General features: G+C 41.6%; 1 protein-coding gene across 1 annotated transcript; it reads left to right on the top strand.

Annotated features, from left to right (window-relative positions):
- Window positions 1-1,087: 1,087 nt before the first annotated feature.
- Window positions 1,088-19,941, top strand: LOC129187864 (RNA-binding motif, single-stranded-interacting protein 1-like). Its single transcript, XM_054787634.1, has 13 exons — window positions 1,088-1,433; window positions 4,806-4,969; window positions 5,945-6,003; window positions 7,402-7,493; window positions 9,076-9,233; window positions 9,873-9,952; window positions 12,132-12,247; window positions 14,152-14,201; window positions 14,287-14,374; window positions 15,413-15,463; window positions 15,970-16,080; window positions 16,151-16,231; window positions 17,743-19,941. The coding sequence occupies exons 1-13, from the start codon at window positions 1,383-1,385 to the stop codon at window positions 17,812-17,814; spliced, it is 1,173 nt and encodes a 390-aa protein (XP_054643609.1). The 5' UTR covers window positions 1,088-1,382; the 3' UTR covers window positions 17,815-19,941.
- The last annotated feature ends 4,323 nt before the right edge of the window (window positions 19,942-24,264 follow it).

The following is a 24,264-nucleotide window of genomic DNA, read 5'->3' as shown; positions in this document are numbered from 1 at the left end:
TAGTCTATCTGTGCAGGGTGGGACAAAGTTACATGGTGCCTTCAAGGACTGTCCAACAAAGTGGGACAAGTCTCCGCTCACATTAAACATGCAAAACCTGTGGGATTTCTAAGTGTATACTATTTTTTTTTATAAAATAATGGCCCATATTTCCAAAATTGATATCCCTTTACATCAAATTTGATGTAGTTATTTACAAATTATTTTATTTTTTAAGTGTTTTTTGTGCTCTTTGACACATTTGAAAATATTGTAAGAATGTCACTCTTATGGAATTGGATTCTTTATTTTTTAATGCAAGATTCATGTCTACACCAACAAATGTAGCCTTTGAATTGAATCGCATCGAATCAAATCATTTGTACACTGTATCGAATCGTTCGGTTTTGAAAATATATCGTTTTTGAATCGTATAATAACCCGTGTATGTACATGGTATCGACCGTCTACCACATAGAGATTTACGTCCCTACAAATTAGCGCCAGGTGCGCGTCAACAGGGAAGTAAAGGCGGCTGAGAACGGAGGGAACAAAAACAGGAAGTGTAACAAAATAAGGGTACAATACAGGAAGTGATGAGAGCCAACACAAGACTCCACATTCAGACAGCATTTTTTGTGTTATTCCAACATGTATATAGAGTAGAGAAAGTCATGAATAACGTGTCATTGTTTGAGCTGCTATGTTGTGACGTCACTACTTTTGTGACGTTTCGCATTGTTGATGAAATGTCATGTAAAAGTCCGGCAAAGAAGACGTCACAGCTTGTTGTCATTCACTGTGACTACCGGAACCATGCCTGAGCAAATTTGACCATCAGCCGCGCTATGGGTCATTAAAAGTCTACTTCTTTTTAAATATCCACACTTTGTCTGTTTTATTGCGGGTTTTTATGGACGCAGGAGACAAACACCACCATGAGGACGAGCCAGACTATGGAATGTTAAGTATGCATCCTGGAACATTCCACACACACACACGCAGGTGGACACCTCTTTCAAGAAAACATGCGACGTTATTCATCATGAAATGGTCGTACTTATCATGTCAAATGGTACAAGGCGCTACTTGTGCGAGGACATGCTGAATGTCGGTCGTTTGAATCAACACTGAGACTTGAGCACCCCCAACCGTCATGGCGGAATGGTTTCGTCCAAACGTTTCCGCCTCAGTTCGGAGTCCTGCGGACTGCGAGCCATGAATCCCGTCAACCAAACGAGGCTAGGCCGCGATCGAAGTTGGGACGGGGGTGTGTGTTGCCGGACAGGCTGGTTGCGTCCAGATGAGTCAGCCGAGCGAGCAGGACATCTGGGCCGACTGATTTCCCGCTTCTAGGCGAGCCAGCCTAACTTAACGCTAAACTATTCCGATTTGGACTGAGGATGATCTTTTCCAACACTGGAAAGCCACTAAGGACTCAATTTCGCAAACAGGTAACTACGCTGATTTATATATTTACTGTCTTCATAAGTGGCAAGTGAAGCATTCACAACCCGATGTTTATTTTTGTGTTACCCTAGTGTTGCGTTCAGGGTCATGTGCGGGATTCAGAGGTCACTTGCGTGCTACGTGAACATGGAGGTGTGACGTTTAGTGTCCTGTTTGTAATTTTAAGAATTAATGACACCTTTGCTTGAATGTGGAAAGGAAAGGTTGCGTTTAGGATCAATTTTGTGATTCAGAGGTCGTTTAGTGTTATTCAGAGGTCTCTGGAGAATAATGAGCATACCAGCTGTCTGCATCATGGATACAAACAAGCCTGATTTGACTCTTAAAGGAAAAGTGAGCTTTTTTGGAATTCTTTCATCCACAATCCTTATGTGAGACATGAACACACATGTTTTTCTCTTTTCTGGGCGTTCTAAAGATATAAAAACAGGTAGAAAGAGGCAGCTAAGAACGCACATAATGGGACACATCTATTCCTCCTATAAAGCCATCTGAAAAAAAAAGCAAAAAGCGCCAACAAGGCTCCATGTCCATAATGTGAGCTGCATATTAACCTCATTGTTATTATTATTATTGTTATTAACATTGTTACGCCCAAGAACTACGTTACTGGCGTAGTGACACCTCGCCACACCACACCGGCTAGCTACTAGCCGGCTAGCGACTAGCTTCACCACACACTAACCAAAGGTAACGCTACATATTGGAGATGCCGCCACTGCTGCTGTTTGTTTTTTCTATGTTGCTATGTGAAATCAATGTACTTGAATGTACCTGATAGAAAACCACAAAACCTTGTTGCTTTTTTAGAGGGCTTTTTAGTCGAAATAAGTGTGTCCCTTTACATGCAATGTTAGCTCCCTCGTACTAATGAATGCAGAGAAAAGAGAAAGACGTGTGTTCATGTTTCATTGTGGAATAAGCAAAAAAAAAAACGGCACTTTTCCTTTAATATACTTCATAACACTAACAAAATAGCAAGTTAGCCAGCAGAATGTATAGATAGACATAATCTAGACATAAAAGCATGTCCTGTAGCGTAAATGGTTGGTATATTTTCTCATATGCCAGCTAGTAAAATCACCATGTTAGATTTGGCAGAATTGTCATTGAAAGGTGACTAATGAATTGTGTATTGGGTCATTTAACTTGACCCAGATGCATATTGATTGTCTTTTAGCCAAATGGTTTCAATAAGCATATTTGTTCGTGTTGACAGTGTTATCCTGTGGCAGGACTTCATGGGTGAGGCCTGTTAGTGGAAGCCCTGTGTATTATACAGTATGACAGGCTCAGCTGGTCTGGTGCTTACTGATAAGATGTCGTCAGCTCTTCCACAGCCCTTTAGCCACAAAAAAAAGAAACATTGGGTGAATGAAACCAAAATTGACTTTCAGTTGCATAGAGAAAGGAACTTTCACTCTTGAATTGGAAGTCAACGCTTGCTGGCATGTTTGTTATCACTTACAGTATAAACGTGCATGAGAGCAACTTTTCAAGATGAAATTCTCTCAATTGTCATCATCACATAGATAACTGCAGATTTGTCCATTTAAATATCATAAATATATTAAATATAATGTATTTATGATGAATGGTATTGGCCAGGGGTGCCATTAGACTATTACAAGGCCCCCTGGCAAATAGATAATTATTAAAAAATATTTTTTTTGTTTGTTTTTTTTACTATTACTAAACCTAAATTTGAGTGAACCCTCTTGTCGTCTAACAAACATGTCAATATGTCAATGATCCAGTTCCTTTTTATTGATGGTATGATGAATTGATTTATTGATTATTGTGACAGGCCAACTTTTGAACCATCCCGGGAGAATGGGAATGTTAGTCCCGGTTCCCATCGATGCCCGGCCGTAGTTATTATGCCTGATGTTTAAACATGGTTCCCCAGGAAATGCTTTCATGTAACCGTGTGGCTGTTGCATGTTTCATTCATTCAATTCGAAGACTTGGAGGAGGACATGAAACACTGGAGTATAAACAGCTCATTTCCCAGTCAAAGCCACGTGAGAAACAAGTGGGGATCCTGTAGGCTTGGGTTGCTCAGTCATGTCAGCGCTTCATGCTTGAGATTCCACGAGCTTCCTCTCAGCTAGAGATTCCCGTAGAGAAGGGGGGTTGTGGGGGGTGGGGGATAATCACTGACAAATCCCTGCAGGGGAACGCTCTCCTCAGACTGCAACAAGTCACTTTGGAATTTTGTTTTTTCCTCCAGCCTGGCTGCGGTAAGCATAACACACAAAAAATAATCCCTTTTTTAATTTTTTGCTTTTTACTGATTCCCTTATGACTCAATCCTCATGGATGATGCTTCGTATTCATCCCTCCCCCACTGAAGCACTGCTGACAACATTTAGACTTTTATGTCAGAGATACAAGCCCGTGTGGACCTTGGTTATGTGGACTGCAAAGCAGGCAATGGAGATTGCTTCATGGACGAGGATGACTGCTTAGTTAAACATCAGTCACTCTAATCAACAACCATCCAGACACATCCTTTTCCTCACGTTTTTTCAAATTCATCTGAGGAGAACATCACAAGCACTCACAGCACATACCCACGTGATGGTTGACATTTTTCTCTCTACAGACGTACTTTTATTTCAGTTAAGGCCAACAAGTACCTGCATATTTTGCCCAAAAGCATAAAAAAAGCACACACATATTAGCTGATATCATGCAGTCCATATCAGTCAAGGTGTATGATTTATTATGAATGATCATGTGTGACCTGAACTTGAAATTAGTTACATGAAAGAAACACTCATCTTAAAGGTGAAATTAAATGTACCCTTTTAGGATTTTTAACATCAAAAATACACCTGTAGTACTGCACAAAACTATTCAGGCCACACTACCTTCATTGTCCTTATTTACTTACTGCATGACTTTGGCATCACCATTACGACACTATAATAGCAAAGATACATATGGTAGAATGCAGCATAATACAGACAGTACATGGAGTAGAATATAGCATAATAGAGACAGTACATGGTGTGTGTGTGTATATATATATATATATATATATATGTGTGTGTATATATATATATATATATATATATATATATATATACACACACACACAGAGTATATAAATATACACACACACACACACACACAGTATATAGACACAGAGAAGAGGATCTTGTACATTAGAGAGAGTTGTGTGCATGTCCCCATGTTGCTCATGCTTTGCTCAAGAGCAGCTATGTTGTGCACAGAAATCAAACTAGCTACAGCTTGATCGCACAAATATGGACTCATGAACATATTGTATCTTCTCATGACAAGATATTGCACAAGATTTTATTCATTTAGCCTTGTTCCCCCCCCAGTCGCCCGCTAGCGTACTGTCCCACCCCATGGCGCCACCCAGTCCAAGTACCAACAGCAGCAGCAGCAGTACTGCAGGCTGGGAGCAACTCAGCAAAACCAACTTGTACATCAGAGGACTGCCCCCATCCACAACAGACCATGACCTGGTCAACCTCTGTCAGCCGTGAGTACTGCACTTCCTCTTGCCATGATCCACTATTGATTACTATTGATTGTCTCGTTCCACATGGCAGTGGCACTCATACACAGACACACAGCTGCTTTTGTGCACATGCGTACGCACTTCTTGCTGGCGACGCCTCCAAGATGCAGAAATGAGAGCCGGTGCGGGTTAAATGTATATTTTTCATGACTGCTGCAGTGCAATAAAGCGGCTTACAGGCACATGTAATGCTCAATGCACCAACGCAGGGCAGACCCCAAAGGCTGAACAAAATAATCACACAAAACTGTCATGCAAGCAAACATACATGGCGTGACACTACAATCACAGTTACAATGCTTCTTCTGCCTTGTAGTTGTATTTTCCTTCATTTAGCCATTTTATGCTTGAAAATGCTTCATTTAATTTGGTTAAATAGGCATATTTGTAAAACTAATAATAGACCGTATTTAACCATGAAACAACAATCATAAATGAATGAATTCCTGCTGGATTGTGATTTTCAAAGTGAAGAAGCGCTGCTGTTGGTTGGAGGTACTGGTGTGCGTGTGTGTATTGTGCTTTAAGCAGGAATGTAAACGGAGCAGTGTATTGGATCACACTCACAGCCGGCCCATGGCTCACAATTACCACATTATTGACTGGTGTAGCCTGCCTCTTCCTAGCTGGGTTAGCTAAGCTCTAGTTTCGTACTTTACAGTTTGACCAGAAGCTGTGGCCAATGACCAGAGGGTCGGGGTTAGGGTCAAAGACCCAAAGACACATTTCTATTGCTCCACTCTCCATATGCTCGGGATGGCAGCCACATCGCAGTGTGCTGATGTCATCGTTGTGTGTGTATATGTTGTACAACTGGCTGTCATAATGCCTATAACCCATACCTTGCTGCTTCTCTCTTAGGTATGGCAAAATTGTAATACAACTGGCTGTCATAATGCTTATAACCCATACCTTGCCTTTCTGCTTCTCTCCTAGGTATGGCAAAATAGTATCAACAAAGGCCATCCTGGACAAGACTACTAACAAATGCAAAGGTGTGTGTCAACCTGTTTCATCCAAAGTACGCTGTCATAAAGTATACAGCATTTAGAGTTCCAGTGTCCCGTCATTGACAATGGGGTACATTCATAACCCTAATCCTCCTGTACTCAACAGGACACTGCAGTCTTTACACCAAAAGAGTGTTGGCTCCAATATTTCAAGCTGTTTGGCACTGCAACTCATAAGTTCATGTTATTTCATTTATTTCAAGGTTATTGAGAAGTTCCCCCTTTTACCTGTTGGTTTGTCATTGCCGTTAAAGGAAAAGTGCACTTTTTTTGCTGTTTTGCTCTTCATCCACAATCTTTACGTGAGACATAAATACACACGTCTTTCTCTTTTCTGTGCCTTCTAAAGATATAAAAACAGGTAAAAAAAAAAAAAAAAAAAAGCAGCTAATGAATGCACGTAATGGGATACACCTATTCCGCCTATGAAAACACCTCCAAAAAGCTCCAACAAGGTTTAGTGGTTTTCTATCCATGCTGTGAGCATGTAGTAACAGGTACATTTATGATAGCATGTCATACTTTTAGTATTTTGGGAACTTCCTTCCTGGGTGCATTGATTTCACATAGCAACATAGAAAGGAACGCGACACCGAGCGTCAAAAACAAAAACACAGCAGCAGTGGTGGCAGCTCCAATATGTAGCGCTACCTTTGGCTGTAGATGTATTATTGCACTACAAATTTGACGTGATCTGTTACGTATTTATTTATTTATTCTTATTCTATTTTCTTATTTTTGTATCGCTCATGTACGGTGGCTAAGAAATGCAAAACACAAAACAGGCAAACCAAATAACAATGACTCCACCCGGAAGGGGATTGTACCCCCGTTATACCCTCATTAAAATATTTAGTGGACTCCTGTCGTGCATCTGGTCCTTCTGTCTGGTATTTGCATGCATGCCGACATCTGCATGCACGTCGTGGGAGCGCGCACTCTGCTAAAACCTCAACTATGGTACTATTTTCTAAGGCACAGTACATCGTGATAATGAAGTGACACTTTTTGTCGGCTTTTGTTGGCCCAATTCAATTGGTAATGAACTAGTACTGCATTAGAGCGTACAGATGATGATGGCTTTTCATTGCTCACCGTTATTTAGTGTGAATATGATAAAAATAGCCTGAGTAGGACCCCGGGGACTATGGGTTCACCCTGTTGGTACACCACAGAACGAAGAGCTGACCTCAGCGAGTAACATCACTCTGGTATCTGCATCCTCAGCACTTTTTTGCTGCTCTTCTGCCACACACACACATGCATGTGTATACAATAAGCATACATACATACATGCATTCCTAGACCAGCATAGATAACAAAGTGACACACAAAGCACCAGACAAGCTACATGATATGACTGTAGCATCCTTGTCTCCTCAGGATACGGCTTTGTGGACTTTGATAGTCCCGCTGCAGCTCAGAAAGCTGTTACTGCCCTGAAGACCAGTGGTGTTCAAGCTCAGATGGCAAAGGTGGGGGTTCAGTGTCACCAGGTGTATGTATGCACCTTCAACTGTTTGCAAGGACCTTTGTACGCTATCAAGAAAAACGACAGCATTTTTTCATGCATGCTTCTTTCCCTCTGCACATGCACGCCACATGCTTTGTTGTGTACATCATATACGTCATTGGGGGAGTGGGGGTGGGCGGGGAGGCACGTTTGCACAAGCCTTTGTACTCATTCAATTGTACGTGGACAATCACACCTACACACGTAAGCACACCCTTTACCAGCTCTTTAAATATCAGTGTGCCAATAAAACCAGCATGTGAGGTGATCCGTCAGAGCCAATATGGCGGTCATATAATCCAGAGCTAATTATAGGACCCACTGGGCTCATGCCACGTGGGCACAAGGCCTGGGACGCTAATAAATAAATAAATTCCTCACACAATAAATAAAAAGTCATTTTGCCCATCTCCATATATTGCCGCGTGCATGTGCATCATTTCCCTCATCTCTCGCCTCCAAACAGGCAGGAAGAGGTTTCACTCTGTGCATTGGAGTGAGCCCTTCTGGAGGCGGGGCCACTAGCATCCACACAGAGTGTCAGAGACTGTTATGTAGTAGAATTCAAATGAGTAGATTGCAATATTTGTCATATATTTTTTCATTGTACTTTTCTTAAAAGTAATGTTGAAATCTCATCTCGTCTCATAGACCCAATCTCGTAACACCCCTAGTACCCGCATCATTCAGTTCTCACAGGGACCTTGTGAGTTGCTGTGGTATGTCATCATCAATTTAACAGTGTAGGGTCATATGACCTCCTGGAATGGGACGCTGTTTGAGGATCAATTGAAAAAAATTCCCTCTCCCACACTCTCTGTGCCTCTTTCCAGAGTGTATTGCCTTCTTCCTACTCTTTGCACATTCTGTAATTAGTGAAGCTATAAGGGTGATGCCTGCTGTTGCGTGGCATCACGCAGGACCAAATAACGCCACAACTGCTTCAAGGATGCGGAAAGAGGTGGGGACAATGCACAAACATGTCGGATCAATCGCACGTACTATTGTCGTGCACTAGACGTACTTGACAAGTTGCACGGGAGTGTGGTCATTTCCTGCCAATACGCACCATTTCCGGTTACAACTTTTGTGGCAAGTGCGTGCTTGATGCGTAAACGGAATGCAAACAGTGCACCAACTACTCTTCATGCTTTTCAAGCTTGCCATAAATACATGAGTAAACGACACGGCAAAAAGCGGGACAATGCGAGGCTAAATGCATGTGTAAAGTGTAAACACTGCTTTTCCGGTTGAACTCATGAACGCCTCACCTCAAATAAAGGTGATTTCCCCGTAGGAAAAGGTGTTGCCAAAATATTTCAGTTTTGTGAAGTACTATTGTTATGCTTTTGCATTTCTGAAGAATAGAAGACATACCATACTATTAAACGGGGGTGTCACAAAATCTCATGAGATGAAAACATTTCATTTCATTTCTCATGGGCACAAGGCCTCATTTTGCATTGTGCATTTCCAAGTGATCTTGGCAGTAGTTTTTCCCCAGTGGTGTAATTCCATTTCTTCTCACTCATTGTGCACTTCAGCAACAAGAACAAGATCCGACCAACTTGTATATCTCCAACCTGCCCCTGTCTATGGATGAGCAGGAGCTGGAGAACATGCTCAAGCACTTTGGCCAGGTCATATCCACACGCATCTTGAGGGATTCCAGTGGAGCAAGCAGAGGAGTGGGTTTTGCCAGGTCAGACACCTTTGCCCTTTATCTTATTGTTATTACTGCCACATTCAAGACTGCTGGCAAGTGGAAAATGTCCTCTTTGTAGCTGACAAAGTGCAAAAGAGTTCAAGTGAAAACATGGCTAACATGGTAATGGTAATGGTTTCATTTTATTTTGAAGGTTACATTGGAATACATCACATGTTACATTCCACACGTTCGCATGTCCAAAAAGGGGCAAAGTTTATTTCAGTGTTTGTGCACTTCCTGTATTCAGCATGTACCGTGTACCAATTTTGAAAGAGAAACCAAATTGAAACAGCGTAAGAAAATGATAAGGTGGTATCACAATGTCTTACAATAGGAGTTAAGGAGTTAAGTCCTAACTGCATTTCAGTTTTGGGCAGAATGTTTTTATGGCATTGACCTAATGAATGGTCTTTTTAATATAACACCTCAGAGTTCAATACAAAATGATCCCTTTCTAAATTTAATGTGAACCACCATGCTTTGCCAGTCCAGAGGAAAAGTGGTATGAGCAGCTCACATAATCAGCTTTTGTAAATAGTTCCACAGCAACGTCATTTTGGGGCCATGTTGGCTTCCGCCAGTGGTGCTTGATTCTGCATACATTGCTGATGTGCTCTGTGTCTCCTATAACAGGATGGAGTCGACAGAAAAATGTGATACAGTCATTTCTCACTTCAATGGCAAGTTTATTAAGACCCCTGCCGGTGTACCAGGTATGCACTATAGTACAAATAAATGCATGCGTATTACAGACTACAGTGATGTGGCTAAAATGTACAATTGCATTGTTTAATCGCAGAGTTTAAATTGTGAAAGGAATTCAATATTCTGACCTAATCTTTTTCATTGGATTACGGGACGGAAATAGTCTCTTCCAGCCATGCTTCCGTTAGAACGGGATGAGATGCCTGTGTTTTCTGGCCGTTAAGTCTAGCTCACAACTGGACGTACCACTTTTCGGCCGTGCGGTTTATGGCAGTTTTTTGCTGGTGGAGAACGTTGTTGTGGTGACCATGGCAGAGTAACATCACCGCGCACCCAATGTACGACCTGTAAGCGGAACGAGTGTGCTCATACACCAAATCTGAGGCTGCTGGGACATACGGCTGTCGCTTCATCGGTACAGCCAACGCACCTAAGAAGAAGAACGTCCTTCAAACTTCCAATAAAAGTACTGGCCTTGCCTTCCATGCGGGCTTCGTATGAGCTGTACGTTGTGCGTACCAACCACGTAAGATCCGTACTGGAAACATGATTTACCACAGAGCTTATTTATTATTATTTTGTCAATTTATGAACATAAATGGTCAATAAGCATGCACAGATGCACCGCAGGTGTATATGTCATATTGGCTCACGTAAGCAACAATATGCATTGTAACAGGAATTAAATATGAATATACTGTATATTGCCATATATATTACAATAAAGACATACAAGCTTGTAGCAAAGCATACATTGATAAATGCAAATACAGGTACAATAAAGCATAGAAAACAAAGCCCTGCAGCTTTAAATACCCCCGTTTTCCTGTCATTGATGCACTGTCACCATACGGGCAACACACTTACTCGACATGCATGGAACACGTAAGAAATACGTGTCAAAATCTTAAGACCAGTGCCCTTTACTTTGCTGTGGTTTGTTGGGGCAGCAGCACCAGAAAAAAAGACATACAGTACACCAGATGGACAAACTGATGCGGAAAGCCGAACAAGTTTCCGGCACTCAGTTGGAGGCGTTTGTAACAGTGAAAGACAGGAGGACACTGGACAAACTGCTCTCCATCATGGACAACCCCACCCACCCACTCCATCGGACTCATTCTCCAACAGACTCCTCCAGTTCCGTTCCCACAGTAAATGCTTTAGGACTTCATTTATTTCATTCTATTCCTTCATTTATTCCACACGCCATACCTACAATACAATACCTCACCTGCCTGTAAAAGGTCATTCACAACATTATTGCGCTGTAGCGTCTGCCCTCCCTTGTATAAAGTGTACACTTACTTGTATTTACTTATATCTCTGCACACTATTTGGAAATACACTAGGTCCCCAACTTACGAACATTCGACTAGCGAACACTCGCGGATACGAACACAAGCCGACTGGTCTAATTTTAACTTTAAGGTGTCGGACGTTTCGCTCCTCATCCGAAGAGCTTCGTCAGTGAACAAGTGCTGGTAGCCTAGGCCTTAAATACAGTAAGAGTGGGCGGAATTGGTGTGCCACCTTCTTCACAGAAGTACAGATGACGTCTCAAAAAGCCTTTCCCTCAACATTTATCATTACGTATTATTATATCACTTTTATTATTGTTTTTTTATTAATTATCCTGGTTTAATATTACTACTGCATCCAAACTCATATTTACATACATACACATATACTGTATATGTATACACGTACATGTAGTACCTGTATCATTTGTAATATTACCTTTCCCCTACTTGAAGAACAATTCGACATAAGAACGGTCGTCTAGAACCAATTGTGTTCGTAAGTTGGGGACCTAGTGTATGCAAATCTTGTTTTGTATTTCCTTTTATTCTTTTTATTGATCTGATATTCGTATTGCATTTCATTTTTCTTCTGCCATTGAGCTACTGTAATGAAGCAGTTTCACTTGTGGATCAATAGAGTCTAAGTAAACGCCTGTAGAGTTTGTTTGACGTGACAAAGAACCTCTGCGGCTCAACAATCAGCACATCACAAGCACACTCTGTGCGTTTCTTACTGTTTTTTGCACGTAGACCGGCCGTAGGAGCCTGTATGAGCGGTTGTGACCTAGGCTTTAGGCAACCATGATGCACAACATTGTTGCCCTTACTGTCTGATAAAAACCCTTTTCACCATCCTTCCTACCCCCCCCCCCCCAAAATCCAGCACCATCTGAACCGTTGCTTTGCAAGTTTGCTGATGGTGGGCAGAAAAAGAGACAAAGCCAAAACAAATTTCTTTCAAATGGGCGAGGCTGGCCAAGAGATGGAAACGCCAGACTGGTAAGTTGGCCAAATAGTTCATGAAATTGAAAAGAGGGAGGTACAGCACATACAATAAAAGTAATCCATGAATGAGCCCCTCAGTCAGTGTAGGTAGGCTGTATACTTTTACCGTCATATTACGCTTTGTTTTTAAAACCTCAAGTTGCAAATATACTAAACCACACAGACAGTGTTGGGAACTTGACAAGCTTGCTAGCAGAGAAACAGCATTTCCCTGATCGCATGTTTGCAAGGCCACTTCAAATTTGATGTGACATTTTTGCTGCCAAGCACCAAATAATAAACTGGAGGGCATATTTAAATTATGTCACACATTCACTATGCAACACATCTAGGTTGGTTACGCTTGCACACGAGCAATTGTGCTGGGCCCAGGCCCACTTCTTCCAACTGTCCTGGGGTCAGTGAAGTATACCTATACCGTACAATATGGAATGCAAGCACTAGTTTAACCAACCAGAATTGGAACGTTATTGGGTCCCTGACATGACTGATTAACTTTGCTTAGATATGTTGATGATGATATGATTGATGATATATTGTTTGTAATAATGTCCTACAACGTTCCATTTTCAAAAATGACATTTATAGTTGATGTCGCCGGCCATGACGAGCTAGCTCTCGATGTTCAGTCTCATTTCCGGGAATGATGTCATCGGGGTGACACCTCTCAGCTAAAGCAGAGTAAACAGGCTTGTGGAGGTACAGTAGATGGTCGACGCGGTTCAGTATATTTTTCGCCCAAATAGTAGTCATGCCAAAATGTTGTGTCGCTGCTGGATGTTTACAGTAGCCCGGTCATACTGTACGTTTTTCTTTTCCAAAAGAGGAAGCTTTAATGCAACAATGGACGAGAGACAGATGGACACCCACCTGGAGTTCTGTTCTTGGCAGTGATCATTTCACTGATGACTGCTATGCAGGAAGCATTTGGCTTGAATGTACGCTATAAACTAATTTTGAAAAAGGATGCTATTCTGTTGGTACACAAGAAACAAAGACAAGTAGAACGTCAAAGTTGCCACAGAACAGAGTCTTGTTTACAAAGTCGTGTCTTGTTTACATAATATCTTGTAAACACTATTCCGTGGTAGTGACAAGGCTGTAAAGTATTATATATGTTATGTAAACATCTTTTCACAGCCATATGTATGTTTACTGCTTCGGGGCGGGAGCAGTGGGCTATAAAGACCCTTTACGCTTATTAAGAAGCTGATTTAAAAGCATAGTTGAAGGTTAAGCAACTCCAAAGTCATTTCCACTTACCATTCTGTGTTTTGAAGGTGACCAATCTTCATCTCCATGTCTTAAGGCTTAAGTCCATGTTCTAAAGGTTCTCTATTTCATCTCCCTTCTTTTCTTCTCAAAAACTATGGACACATGGCTGAAATCTTGGCTATGATCACTGTAAACATCCTCCGCCTCGTACACCGCCATGTTTGTTTACCTCAGTGATAGTACTCTGATGCCATCACTTCTGGAAATAAGGCTGAACAGCGAGAGCGAGCTCGTCATGGCTGACGGCATCAACTATGAATGTCATTTTTGTGATTTCACCGTTGTCTTTCTAAAATACAACAATGTATAACATAATTACAAACAATAAATTACATATTTAAGCAAATCATGTCAGAGACCCTTTAAACATGGTACAAATTTGCCATGAATGCACCCCAATAATGCCCCCTAATGCAAAAATCATCATATGATAGTACCTCCCACTGGATAACTCTTGAATGAACCATTGGACAAGCTAGGAGTGTCATGCGAGTACATCAGGGAACATAAAACATGCTATAGTAACCATTGGTTCCGTAGATTCTGGCGGTGGTGGTTGTGCTAACCCTAACCCTGACATTGCGTTCTTACCAAGGTAAAGCTGTGTGTTCCTTTTCCACCAGGCTGGACTGGCGCTCACATATGACCCCAGTGTAGCTGCGATGCAAAATGGGTAAGTTGGGCTGATGATCTCCTGGTTGGTATAGTCACTTGCACCTCTTGGGTTAGATGACCTGATTCTGATTTTGTGAACTCAGATTCTTCCCACCAGCGTACAGCATTTCAAACAGGATGATTGCTCAGACGTCCATGTCGCCGTACATGTCTCCAGTTTCAGCATACCAGGTTTGAGTTTTTGAATTTTTGTCTCATGCAATCGTACGTACAGTACATACCATATACAGTATATACACCTTGGATTACATACATGCTGCGCACCATATATATACACCTTACCTTACCTAACTACACTGTGTGCCACTCAGTCCAGCAGAAACACTCCATTTCTGTCGACATGGCTTGGCAATCTCCACATGTACACCACCGAGTCATGCTGGCGGTCCTAACTCTCTTGGCCCCCCATCCCCACCGTCTGCTCTGATGTTCCGACCTCTCATCTTGCCCAACCTGTTGCTCATCCTCCACATACAGTATATTCAGGCTGAAAACGATAAGGTTCTGGATCCTTATTTGTCCAAATGTACCAGAAGTAGCGGTTCCAACATCACTCAACATCACAATCCACAACGTTTATGAGCTGTAGTCTCCGCTGGCCACCAGGTGTCACGAGTAACACGCACCAGACTTGATTGCCAACGACAGGCATTATTTAATATAATAACAATAAAATAACAACAATAACAATCATAATAATATAACAATAACAATAATAACATAGTAATAGTAATAATAATAATAGTCATCATCATCATAATAATAACACGGGTTGCTGTTGTGGCCGTAGATGTCTACCATGATTAGTGGTAGCAAACACAGAACACGTTGTCTATGCTGTTGTTGACAGGCGTGGTGTTAGTTGCTATGAGCTCTGTGAAATCTTCTCTTCCAGAAAAGAAGTAAATAATGTACGTATTACATGTTATCATGAATGTACCTGTCGACGATGTAGAACGCACAGAAAAGAGAAGGACGTGGGTTCATGTCTCACATAAGGATTGGGGATGAAAAATGATGACATTTTTAAAAAGTGCACTTTTCCTTTAAGTACACCTGCACAATGCCATTAGATTTAATACAAAAATAATAATGCTTTCATCTGACAGCATAGTTTGTGTACTTTTGAAAGTGAACAAAATCACCAATTGAAAGCGGTGCCCATTAGGAAGCCTCGCTCATTGTGTGTTGTTATGTGTGATGTTGCAGGTGCAGAACCCATCGTGGATGCCTCATCAACCTTACATCATGCAGCACCCTGTAAGCACTGGGGGTGTCACCACATCTCATGTGATTCAAATAGAACTCGATTTGTGCTTTGGAGAAAAGCTGTATGCTGACAACAGGGCAGTCAGAAGCCAATCAGATTGTCAACTGTGGCATGGCTACTATGGATGCTAATACAGTAGAATATGGAAGCTACCTTGGTATTCACAGCACCCGTTAGTTAGTTACTTAGTTATTGTCAACTGTGGCATGGCTACTATGGATGCTAATACAGTAGAATATGGATGGAAGATGGAACCTACCTTGGTACTGACAGCATCGATTAGTTTGGTAGTTAGACTTTGGTACTTAGTGATTGTGAACTATGGCATGGCTACTATGAGAGTAGTACAGTATAATATGGAACCTACCTTGGTATTCTTAGTATCAGTTAGTCTTAAAAAAATGCAACTATTTGGGGGGACTTTGGTAACGCAGCGTTTCACACAGCTGACTTTCTTCTTTTCTTCTTGCTTTCTTTCTGCTTCTTTTTCTTCCAGGGTGCAGTCATATCGCCCTCTATGGAGCCATCATTGTCACTGCAGTCTACTTCCCTGATGACTCCCCTGACCCAACAGATGAATCACCTATCTTTGGGCAGCGCAGGAGCGGTGTGTGATCAAAAACCCAACTGATAAATCCATGTGATGCTGTCTATATGACTGTTTGTCCTGACTACAGTTCATGGCCGCCAACACGCCAATTCCTGGTGCTTACATTCCTCAGTATGCACACGTGCATACAGCAGCTCTACCTGGGGACGTAAGTGCACTTTATCATCTTTATTATCATATCAACACTAGCGCTGTCAATCGATTCAGTTATTTCATTGCACTTCATCGCATTTTCTCCATACTTAACTCAAGACTACTTGAGACTACTTACTTGAGACTACTTAAGAATTAATCCAAATTAACCACAGGTACAACGTTTTGATCTCTAATAAGTAGGGATGTAAATCTCTGGGGTAAACGATTCAATACGCATCTAAATACACGATTCAAAAGGCATATCCTTTAAAAACACGATTCCAAACGATACGATTTAACGGTTCCATTTGTTGATGTAGACTTGAATGTTACGTGATCAAACGAAGACACCAGTTGTATAAAAGTGTCATTGTTAATGTGTCAAAGAGCACATCATATCCTCAAGCATGCTGGAAGGCAGGGGTCCCCAACCAATGGGCTGCGGGTGCAATGTTAAAAAAAATAAACAATTTGTGAATAACTATGTCAGATTTGATGTAAATGGATATCAATTTTGGAAATATGGTCCATTATTTTATTCCAAAAATAATATACAGTTAGAAATCCCCCAGTTTTTGCATGTTTAACGCGAGTGGCGACTTGTCCCACTTTGTTGGATGGTCCTTGAACGCACCATGCAACTTTGTCCCACGCTGCACAGATAGACTACTATACTGTACTTTTACCCTTTTTCTCTCACCTCATATTTGCTCCCAAATGTGGGAATGCATAATGGTAAGATTTGGTGAGCTTATTATTATTATTATTATTTGTTCTGTGAAAAACAAAGCCCAGGCTGGTACTGGTGGATGGTGTCTCTGTATTCATTTAGTGCTTTTAATTTGGTGTTCTTCCTGTCTTACTTCTACACCATACGTCATAAGTAAGGTCAGTGGGATGGCTATAATGTATGTATGTTTTACTGATGTGTTGAAAATCTTTCCCAGGGACGTGCTAGCGTGCTGCTAATGCTATTTACATCCATTCTAGTCTTCAGTCATGGTCACATGACACAGGCCCCCAAATAGCTGTCCTCGGCTATGCCTGCCAGTAAATAGCAGCTCCTAACCCAAATTTTAGCTTGGAGTTCAAAGCCAAAAGCCAGCTGAGAAGACGGCTCGCATGTAAAAAACACTGGTTAGTCGGGACACTGGTATGGCAAGGTACCACTGTATAAATGACAATAAAAAAATACCTGCAGTGCATTTTCACTTCTCTCTGGCAGGCGACGCAGTCACAGCGACAGTAGATACTAATAACTTTGGTCTTGTTGTGAGCGCCATCTGCCAGGGCTCTGAAGCTAAGCTTACCAATCAAAACAGCCATTCCTTTCTACATTTCTCATCAATATTTGCTGTGTTTCCTCAAACTACAATGTGGGCCGAGGCTCAAACGGAACGTGCGCACGTTAATCGCACACAAAAAAAATGATGGTGTTTAAGGTTGACAGCCTTAATAAAACCACATTAGTTTTGGCTAAATGGCACCAGAAAGAAAGCGGGATCATCACATTGTCTCTTTCAGGAAAATGGTGTGGCATCACAGGTGGATACATCTGGCAACCCTTCACCGTACCCCTACCAACAAAGCAAGTAGTGCCCAATAACCGTCTGAACGACCACTAAAGCAACGAACGCGATGCATCCTTCACTGTTTCACTGCTCTTGCAGCCGTTGAAGTGGGGCTATTTTTGGGATCATTTTCAAAGCTTACAAAGAATCCTCAGAGTTTATCCAATGATTTTAAAATGCTAAGACAAGTTTTTTAAAAGTATTTATTTTCATACAAGAAGAGTTGTATTTTTTACCAAAGATTGCCGCCAAATACAAGAGAAAAACATGCCTGGTGACCTTTTTTTTTAGGTGTTTTTTTTCTCCCCACAGATATTTCAAAGACAATGTTTTTGCGTTTGCTGTGCGAGTGTTGCCATGGCAAAGTGTTTAGTGTTTTGTTGTGAGGCGACTTGCCATCGTGCTTTATAAGGACAATGCTATTTGACTCGTTTGCCTTAAAGGAAAAAGGCACCTTTTTGGGAATGTTGCCCATCATCCACAATCCTTATGTGAGCCATGAACACACACATCTTTCTCTTTTCTGTGCCTTCTAAAGATGTAAAAAGATTAAAAAAAAGAGGCAGTTAAGAATACACGTAGTGGGACACACCTATTCTGCCTCCAAAAAGCACCACCAAGGCTCCATTTCCATAATGTGAGCTGCATATGAACCACGTTGTTCTTATTATTGTGATTAACATTGTTACGCCCAAGAACTACGTCACTGTTGTAGTGACACCTCAACACACCACAGTGGCTAGCTACTAGCCGGCTAACAACTAGCTTCACCACACACTAGCTAAAGGTAACGCTACATATTGGAGGAATAGATGTGTCCCATTACGTGCATTCATGAGCTGCCTCTTTTTACCTGTTTTTATATCTTTAGAAGGCACAGAAAAGAGAAAGCTTGTGGATGATGGGCAATTCTAAAGAAAAAAAGTGCACTTTTCCTTGAAGACTTTTCTCCAGTGACTGGAGACATGAGAGCTGCTGCTTTGTAAATGTGTGTTGGCTTCAGCCCACGTACTCAGAACAGGTCAAATAATTGTGTGTGCCGACGACATTTGCTGATTTTGTTGGATGCGATATTTATTTTGAAAAAGCACCCTTCATGTTTTTGGATGTTGGATAACATTTGCTGAGAGATCTTTTTACATTTTGCCTTCTTTTTTGCAGACCTGCTAATGTACATTTTTTTTGTAAATTTGGGTTGCTGTCTTGATGTTTTTCACTTTCATTTGACAAGCTAAGAGGATTTGGATCTGTGCATCGTATTTCCATCTTTGACAGGAAACACAACAGCTGCCGCTTTGTTCCATCGCCAAAGATGGAGGGTGTCGTATGTGTTTTATTTCACCACATCAGGATGGCGAAGGAAGATTGCAGTGGTTGACTGTGCCTTTTTCAACATTTACACTCAGTTTGCAGAAAATGGACACATGGGGGCCAGGATCCGACAAGTCATTTTGTGGTGACAGGAAAGGAGAATATCACAACGAACAGTACGAAAGTGCTTTCAGGTTATTTTTTCTTCACCTTCTTGACCTTCTGCTGTTTGACCTGCTGGGCAGCCAGACCAGATATCTACCTCAGTGTTTCTGGGTTCTAGACCAGCTTAGTGAGTCCAGCCCACCCATCCCAGACCAAATGCCAGAGCTTCCCTTCAGGTTTTTTTTACATTTTCTTTTTTTGTCCATACATTTTGTACAATGTGTTATTTTCATGGTTCTTGTTGCTCATGCTAAGTTTTGGAAAGAACTGCTGCATTCACTCGTCTGTAGATTCCAAGGGCGAAAGGTTGTGGTATCCACTGGATCTGTGCTCGTCTAATAAACAGTTGGTCGCCACGTCAAGCAGCGTCAGTTGGGTGTATGTTTGTGTGAGCGTCTGAACCAAGTGCCATGTTATGTCGGTCAAGAGAGCTAGCAAGGTGCGTCGAAGAAGAATGGCTCGTAAAAGTAAGCATCATGTTGAACAGGAAACTACTTGTTTATGAAGATTTTTGTACAGAGCTCAAGGCGGGGGGGTTATGAAACTATTTGGGGGTTTTTGTAGCACACACCTGCCAAGGCTTCTTATGTCTTTGTTTGTTGGATAATGTTACGGCCAAACTTATGTTCCCCTGTCGATTGCTGCCTCAGGTGTGTTCTTTTCATTTGATTTTTTTTTAAATAAAAGTTTAAATTTGTATTCCTGTGTTGTTTGTGGGTCGGACTGGCTTGGTTGTTTGTTTTTACTCACAATACAATAGATTGGCACATTTATGCTATAAATGTAAATGAACAAGACCAGGGGCCAAATGTATAAAGCAGCCATCGCCAGTGATGGTCGTTTAAAGTGAATAGTAACTAATAGAATCAGAATCGGCCTTTATTCATCACTTATACAGAGGCACAAGCAGAACTGTGCCATCATCGTCCATACATACACAACATACTATAAAATATGATGGGGGGGTTAAACAGGACAGGATGCCTAGGCAGTGGAGGAGGGAGAGGAAAAAGACCGCTCCAAACTAAGCTCCTACAGTGTACACACTAATGAGCATACTTTTACAACGTCAACACAAGACACCAGGGGAGGGGGGTAGTAGAGCTGAGACCTAATAGTAATTATATTAACTAGGGCTGTCAAATGAGTACAGATTTGAATCAAAATAATTAGTTTTCAAATGAATTCATCGTGATTCATCACCATTTGCAACTATGTGTGAATAGTTTGACTCCGTGGCCTAAACGCCGGCTCGCAGGATCCCAGGTTGGCGTGTGACGTCACTCTAATGCGCCTCCCGGCATGCAGCACGTGCCTTGCTTGAATACACCCCCCCTCAGCGCACTTTTTTGTCAGCACAATAGCCAGGACATGATAAACATTATGACAGATGATGATGATTAGGATAGATATGTCTATATATTTATAACCTGTAAATGTTCACGTTTAAGGACGTTTCTCAACTCTGCTATGGACTCATGTGGCCGTTACAACTTAAATGCAGCAAATAGTACTTCCGTCGTAAGAGCCTTCTGTTGTACTGATATTTTATTTGGTGTGATTCTCTCAAACAAAAACAAGGACTGTCGTGTAATACAATATTATGTATAGCAAAATTCTATATCCATAAATCCAAATAACTGCGTTTAAAAACGACTTTAAATTGTATGTGAAACCTTTAAAACTGATCAAGGCCAAAAATGCACAAATGATATAACCAATCCGTAACTCCATCTTGTGAAAAGGCTCAACCTTATTCTCGTTGTTAATAAAGTTCTGTTTAAAAAAATCATACACGCATAATAACGACGTTGTTGTGGTTTTCCGAGTGTCCATGAACGCAACTCGCGGCCGTCTCGTGATAATGAGGAAGTGTGGTTCCGAGGACGAGAAGGACTAAAGATGTTTGTGAGAGGGAGATAACATACATGCTGTTGGAATTACACTACTGGTGATGTGTTCAGGTCACAATACAGTTATTAAAGAGCGGTAGACTCTGTTAGTAATCATGCTAGCGGACCGATCGCAGCGGAAGTAATGATACAGGAAAGTAACAAAAGTGATGACGTCACTCAAATGAGCCAATGAGATTCTTTGTTTACTTTCGCGAGAAGTGAATGAGAGAACCATATGGAGAGAAACTGGCGAATGTTGCCATAAATATAGCCATTGGCTCAAAGGTCACAGATTTACTGTCTGGTCAGACAACAATCCCCTCACTCACATCCAGACTAAGCCAAAACGGGATGCCTGTGCCTGCACTGGGTCTCTTATTATGTTGACAGGAAGGCCTTCCAGACATGAACGCCACAATGAAAGTCGTCAAACTTTGCGAGTTCTGAAACAGTGGGACAGGCTGACATTTCTGGACGGAGTCCTTTTATAGATTCATAAAAGATCCCTTGACCAAGAAGAACTCTCTCATTGGCTCGCCTACTAGTCTTCTCATTTATCAACGCTCAACATTGCACAACTTGGACATATGAACACTTATCCAATTAAAACATAAATACAGTAGTACCTTGCAAAACGTAAACCTCCTTTTACGTAAATTCCACTGAACGTAAAGAATTTATGTAAAGTTTTTGCCTTGTATAACGGAAGAAATTCCATATAACGTAAAGCGCCAAGTCGGTGCAAGTTCAGACTAACACTTGGTGACGCCTTCTGACGCTTCACGCTCTCATTGGCTGATTTTCAGGGCACCGCCTCTGCTCTCATCTCATTGGCTGAGTTATCCAGCACGTACGTGAGTTTGTGTGAGAGACAGGCTTCTCCCTTCAACCTCCTTCCTCATCTTAAACTAACTTAAACAATGAAGTTAAGTTACAAATTAACATTTTGCACACAGCATTATCGTGTAGTGCGTGTGCGTTTGTCTGTCAGACCAGCTGACTCTTACACTCTTTGAGTCGCGTTTCGACTCAGGCCTCCTCCTCCTCCTTCCTGCCTCCACTTGCGCTCCTGATCAAGACATCTCGTGAACGGTAGGATTGTTTTTGTTTTTCAGTTTTATTCATTTACAGTAATCTTATTTATTACCTTATTTTATATTAGAATGTTATGTGTGTTATGTTATGTTATGCTATGTTTATGCTAACGTTTTCTTATATTTTCCCACCATATTTAGACTTTGGTGGACTGAATATTTTGAAGTGCCAAAGGTGTGAGTTTGGGAAGATCTTGGAACGGATTAGGCTATTTACATGTATTTTACGCTTCGTATAACATAAAATCCCTATAACATAAAGGTTCTCAGAACAGATTATTTACGTTGTATGGGCGTCTACTGTACATTGGAGCAACTTTTGTTTTTGATGTCATAAGATGGTTAAATATTTTAATCTGCTGTATCTCGTTGTGACCACGAGACGGCAGTGTTTTGCGTGTGACGTGTTTTGTGACGACTTTTAAATTTTTTTTCGTTTTTATAATAAAAGTGTTTTAACGCAGTTGATTGATGCCTGAGAGTGTTTATTCCTCCTGCAAATATTGTACTATCAGGAGACGCAGGCTCAGGACTCACGCAAGGACTCCTATGACATTTACATCTGCTGACATTGATTATTCATATTTCATATTGCATTTTATTTCTGGTGCTTGCGTGAACATATTTAGTGTAAAATCAATCTCACTTATAGATGCATGATATCATTAGGGAATGCTCTTTTTACATTTTTTTTCCATGTCCCATCAGGAACCTCGATTGCCGTGTGCAGGAGTGTCTGTTTTCCTCCAAACAGGCAGGAAGAGGGTGCATCAGCTACTACTACTACCTGGCTGATAAACAACAAAATAAGCACTAAGTAAAACACATAACGTAAAAGTGTTATTTCCAAATACCCACAAGGCATGCTGGGTAGTCCAGCTGCAACAGCAATATGAACAATGAAACGTTGGCTATCAAGAGGATGTTAACTCCTCCTTGTTTACTTCTCTGACAACCTCCTCAACATATTTGGCAATCAAGCACGAATGCGAGTACCACAGCTGGCGACTGTCTGAAGCCAAGCTACCTCGGTGGTGCAAAACCACGCTTCTTCTGGTTCAAGCGTGCGCGCCTCCCTACCTGGCTGCTCCGTGTAAAAGTCACGTCTCCCCCTCGAAGGGATGAGAACTTGAAGCCGGGGCGAGGGAAATTCACCCAGGTTTTCACTGCCTACCGTGTAGCGACGGCCCTCTTTCATCCAGATCAGGCCTGATAGAGTAACCGATGTGTATCGCACCTGCTGGCCGGAGCCTCTACTTCATAGCAGCTTCCCCCCTAATTGGTTTGTTGCTCTTCTTATGGACCTCATCTATTAGCGATCAGAAGGACCTGCTTCGTATTCACCGGAACAACCTGCAAGGAACCATCGTACTCTTTTATCTTCCCTTGGCACTCAATAAACACGCCTTCGCGTAGAGTCAAAGGATGCCTTGCGGCGGGAATACGTGGGTGTTTTTTTGGCATGGGTATTGCACGCGCACTACCGGTCAAAAGTTTTAGAACAGTCCAATTTCTGTGGAGGAAAAAGCTCCATTTTGAAGTGTTACGTTTCTGTTAATTGCCTTTTTTTCTTGCCATTTTTTGACTTTCTCCAGCACAATGCTGTTCCGCTGATGTGGACGAGGGTATTGTACCCCAGTAGTGTGTTTGTATGCAGACAGAGGAGGTAGTAAGTCCTCCTGTTGGAATGAGATGCACTAACCAACCTCCATTTCTGCACAACTGCTTTAAATTGTTGGCCCATTTTGTGCTCCCTGAAACGGTATCATTCTATTTTTCACTTTTGGCTAACATGACCATTTTTTTAACCTCTGCCACGTCACCGCTTACCTTTGTACCATTCCAAGCTACTCATTGGACCGAACCACTCGATGTTCTATCAATAACTGGAGCACTTGTGCTGTTGTAAAACGTTTGTGTGGTAGTGTGTATGTTTATTTGTATGCCCACATGGTGCAGTGGGTTGGTGACTTTGTGCGTCGTGTGTGTTGACGTGTCGTGTTGTGTTTT

The sequence above is a fragment of the Dunckerocampus dactyliophorus genome, chromosome 9, assembly GCF_027744805.1.
Source record: "Dunckerocampus dactyliophorus isolate RoL2022-P2 chromosome 9, RoL_Ddac_1.1, whole genome shotgun sequence".
Taxonomy (NCBI): Eukaryota; Metazoa; Chordata; class Actinopteri; order Syngnathiformes; family Syngnathidae; genus Dunckerocampus; species Dunckerocampus dactyliophorus.
Note: the sequence above shows the minus strand (reverse complement) of the source record. Positions and strands in the feature narration are given on the sequence as shown.

Excerpts from the sequence above, each read along its gene's own strand:
- LOC129187864 (XM_054787634.1), top strand. The coding sequence starts at position 1,383 with ATGATCTTTTCCAACACTGGAAAGCCACTAAGGACTCAATTTCGCAAA. Across the intron at positions 16,081-16,150 it reads CTTTGGGCAGCGCAGGAGCG|TTCATGGCCGCCAACACGCC; the intron begins GTGTGTGATCAA and ends TCCTGACTACAG. Across the intron at positions 16,232-17,742 it reads CAGCAGCTCTACCTGGGGAC|GAAAATGGTGTGGCATCACA; the intron begins GTAAGTGCACTT and ends TGTCTCTTTCAG.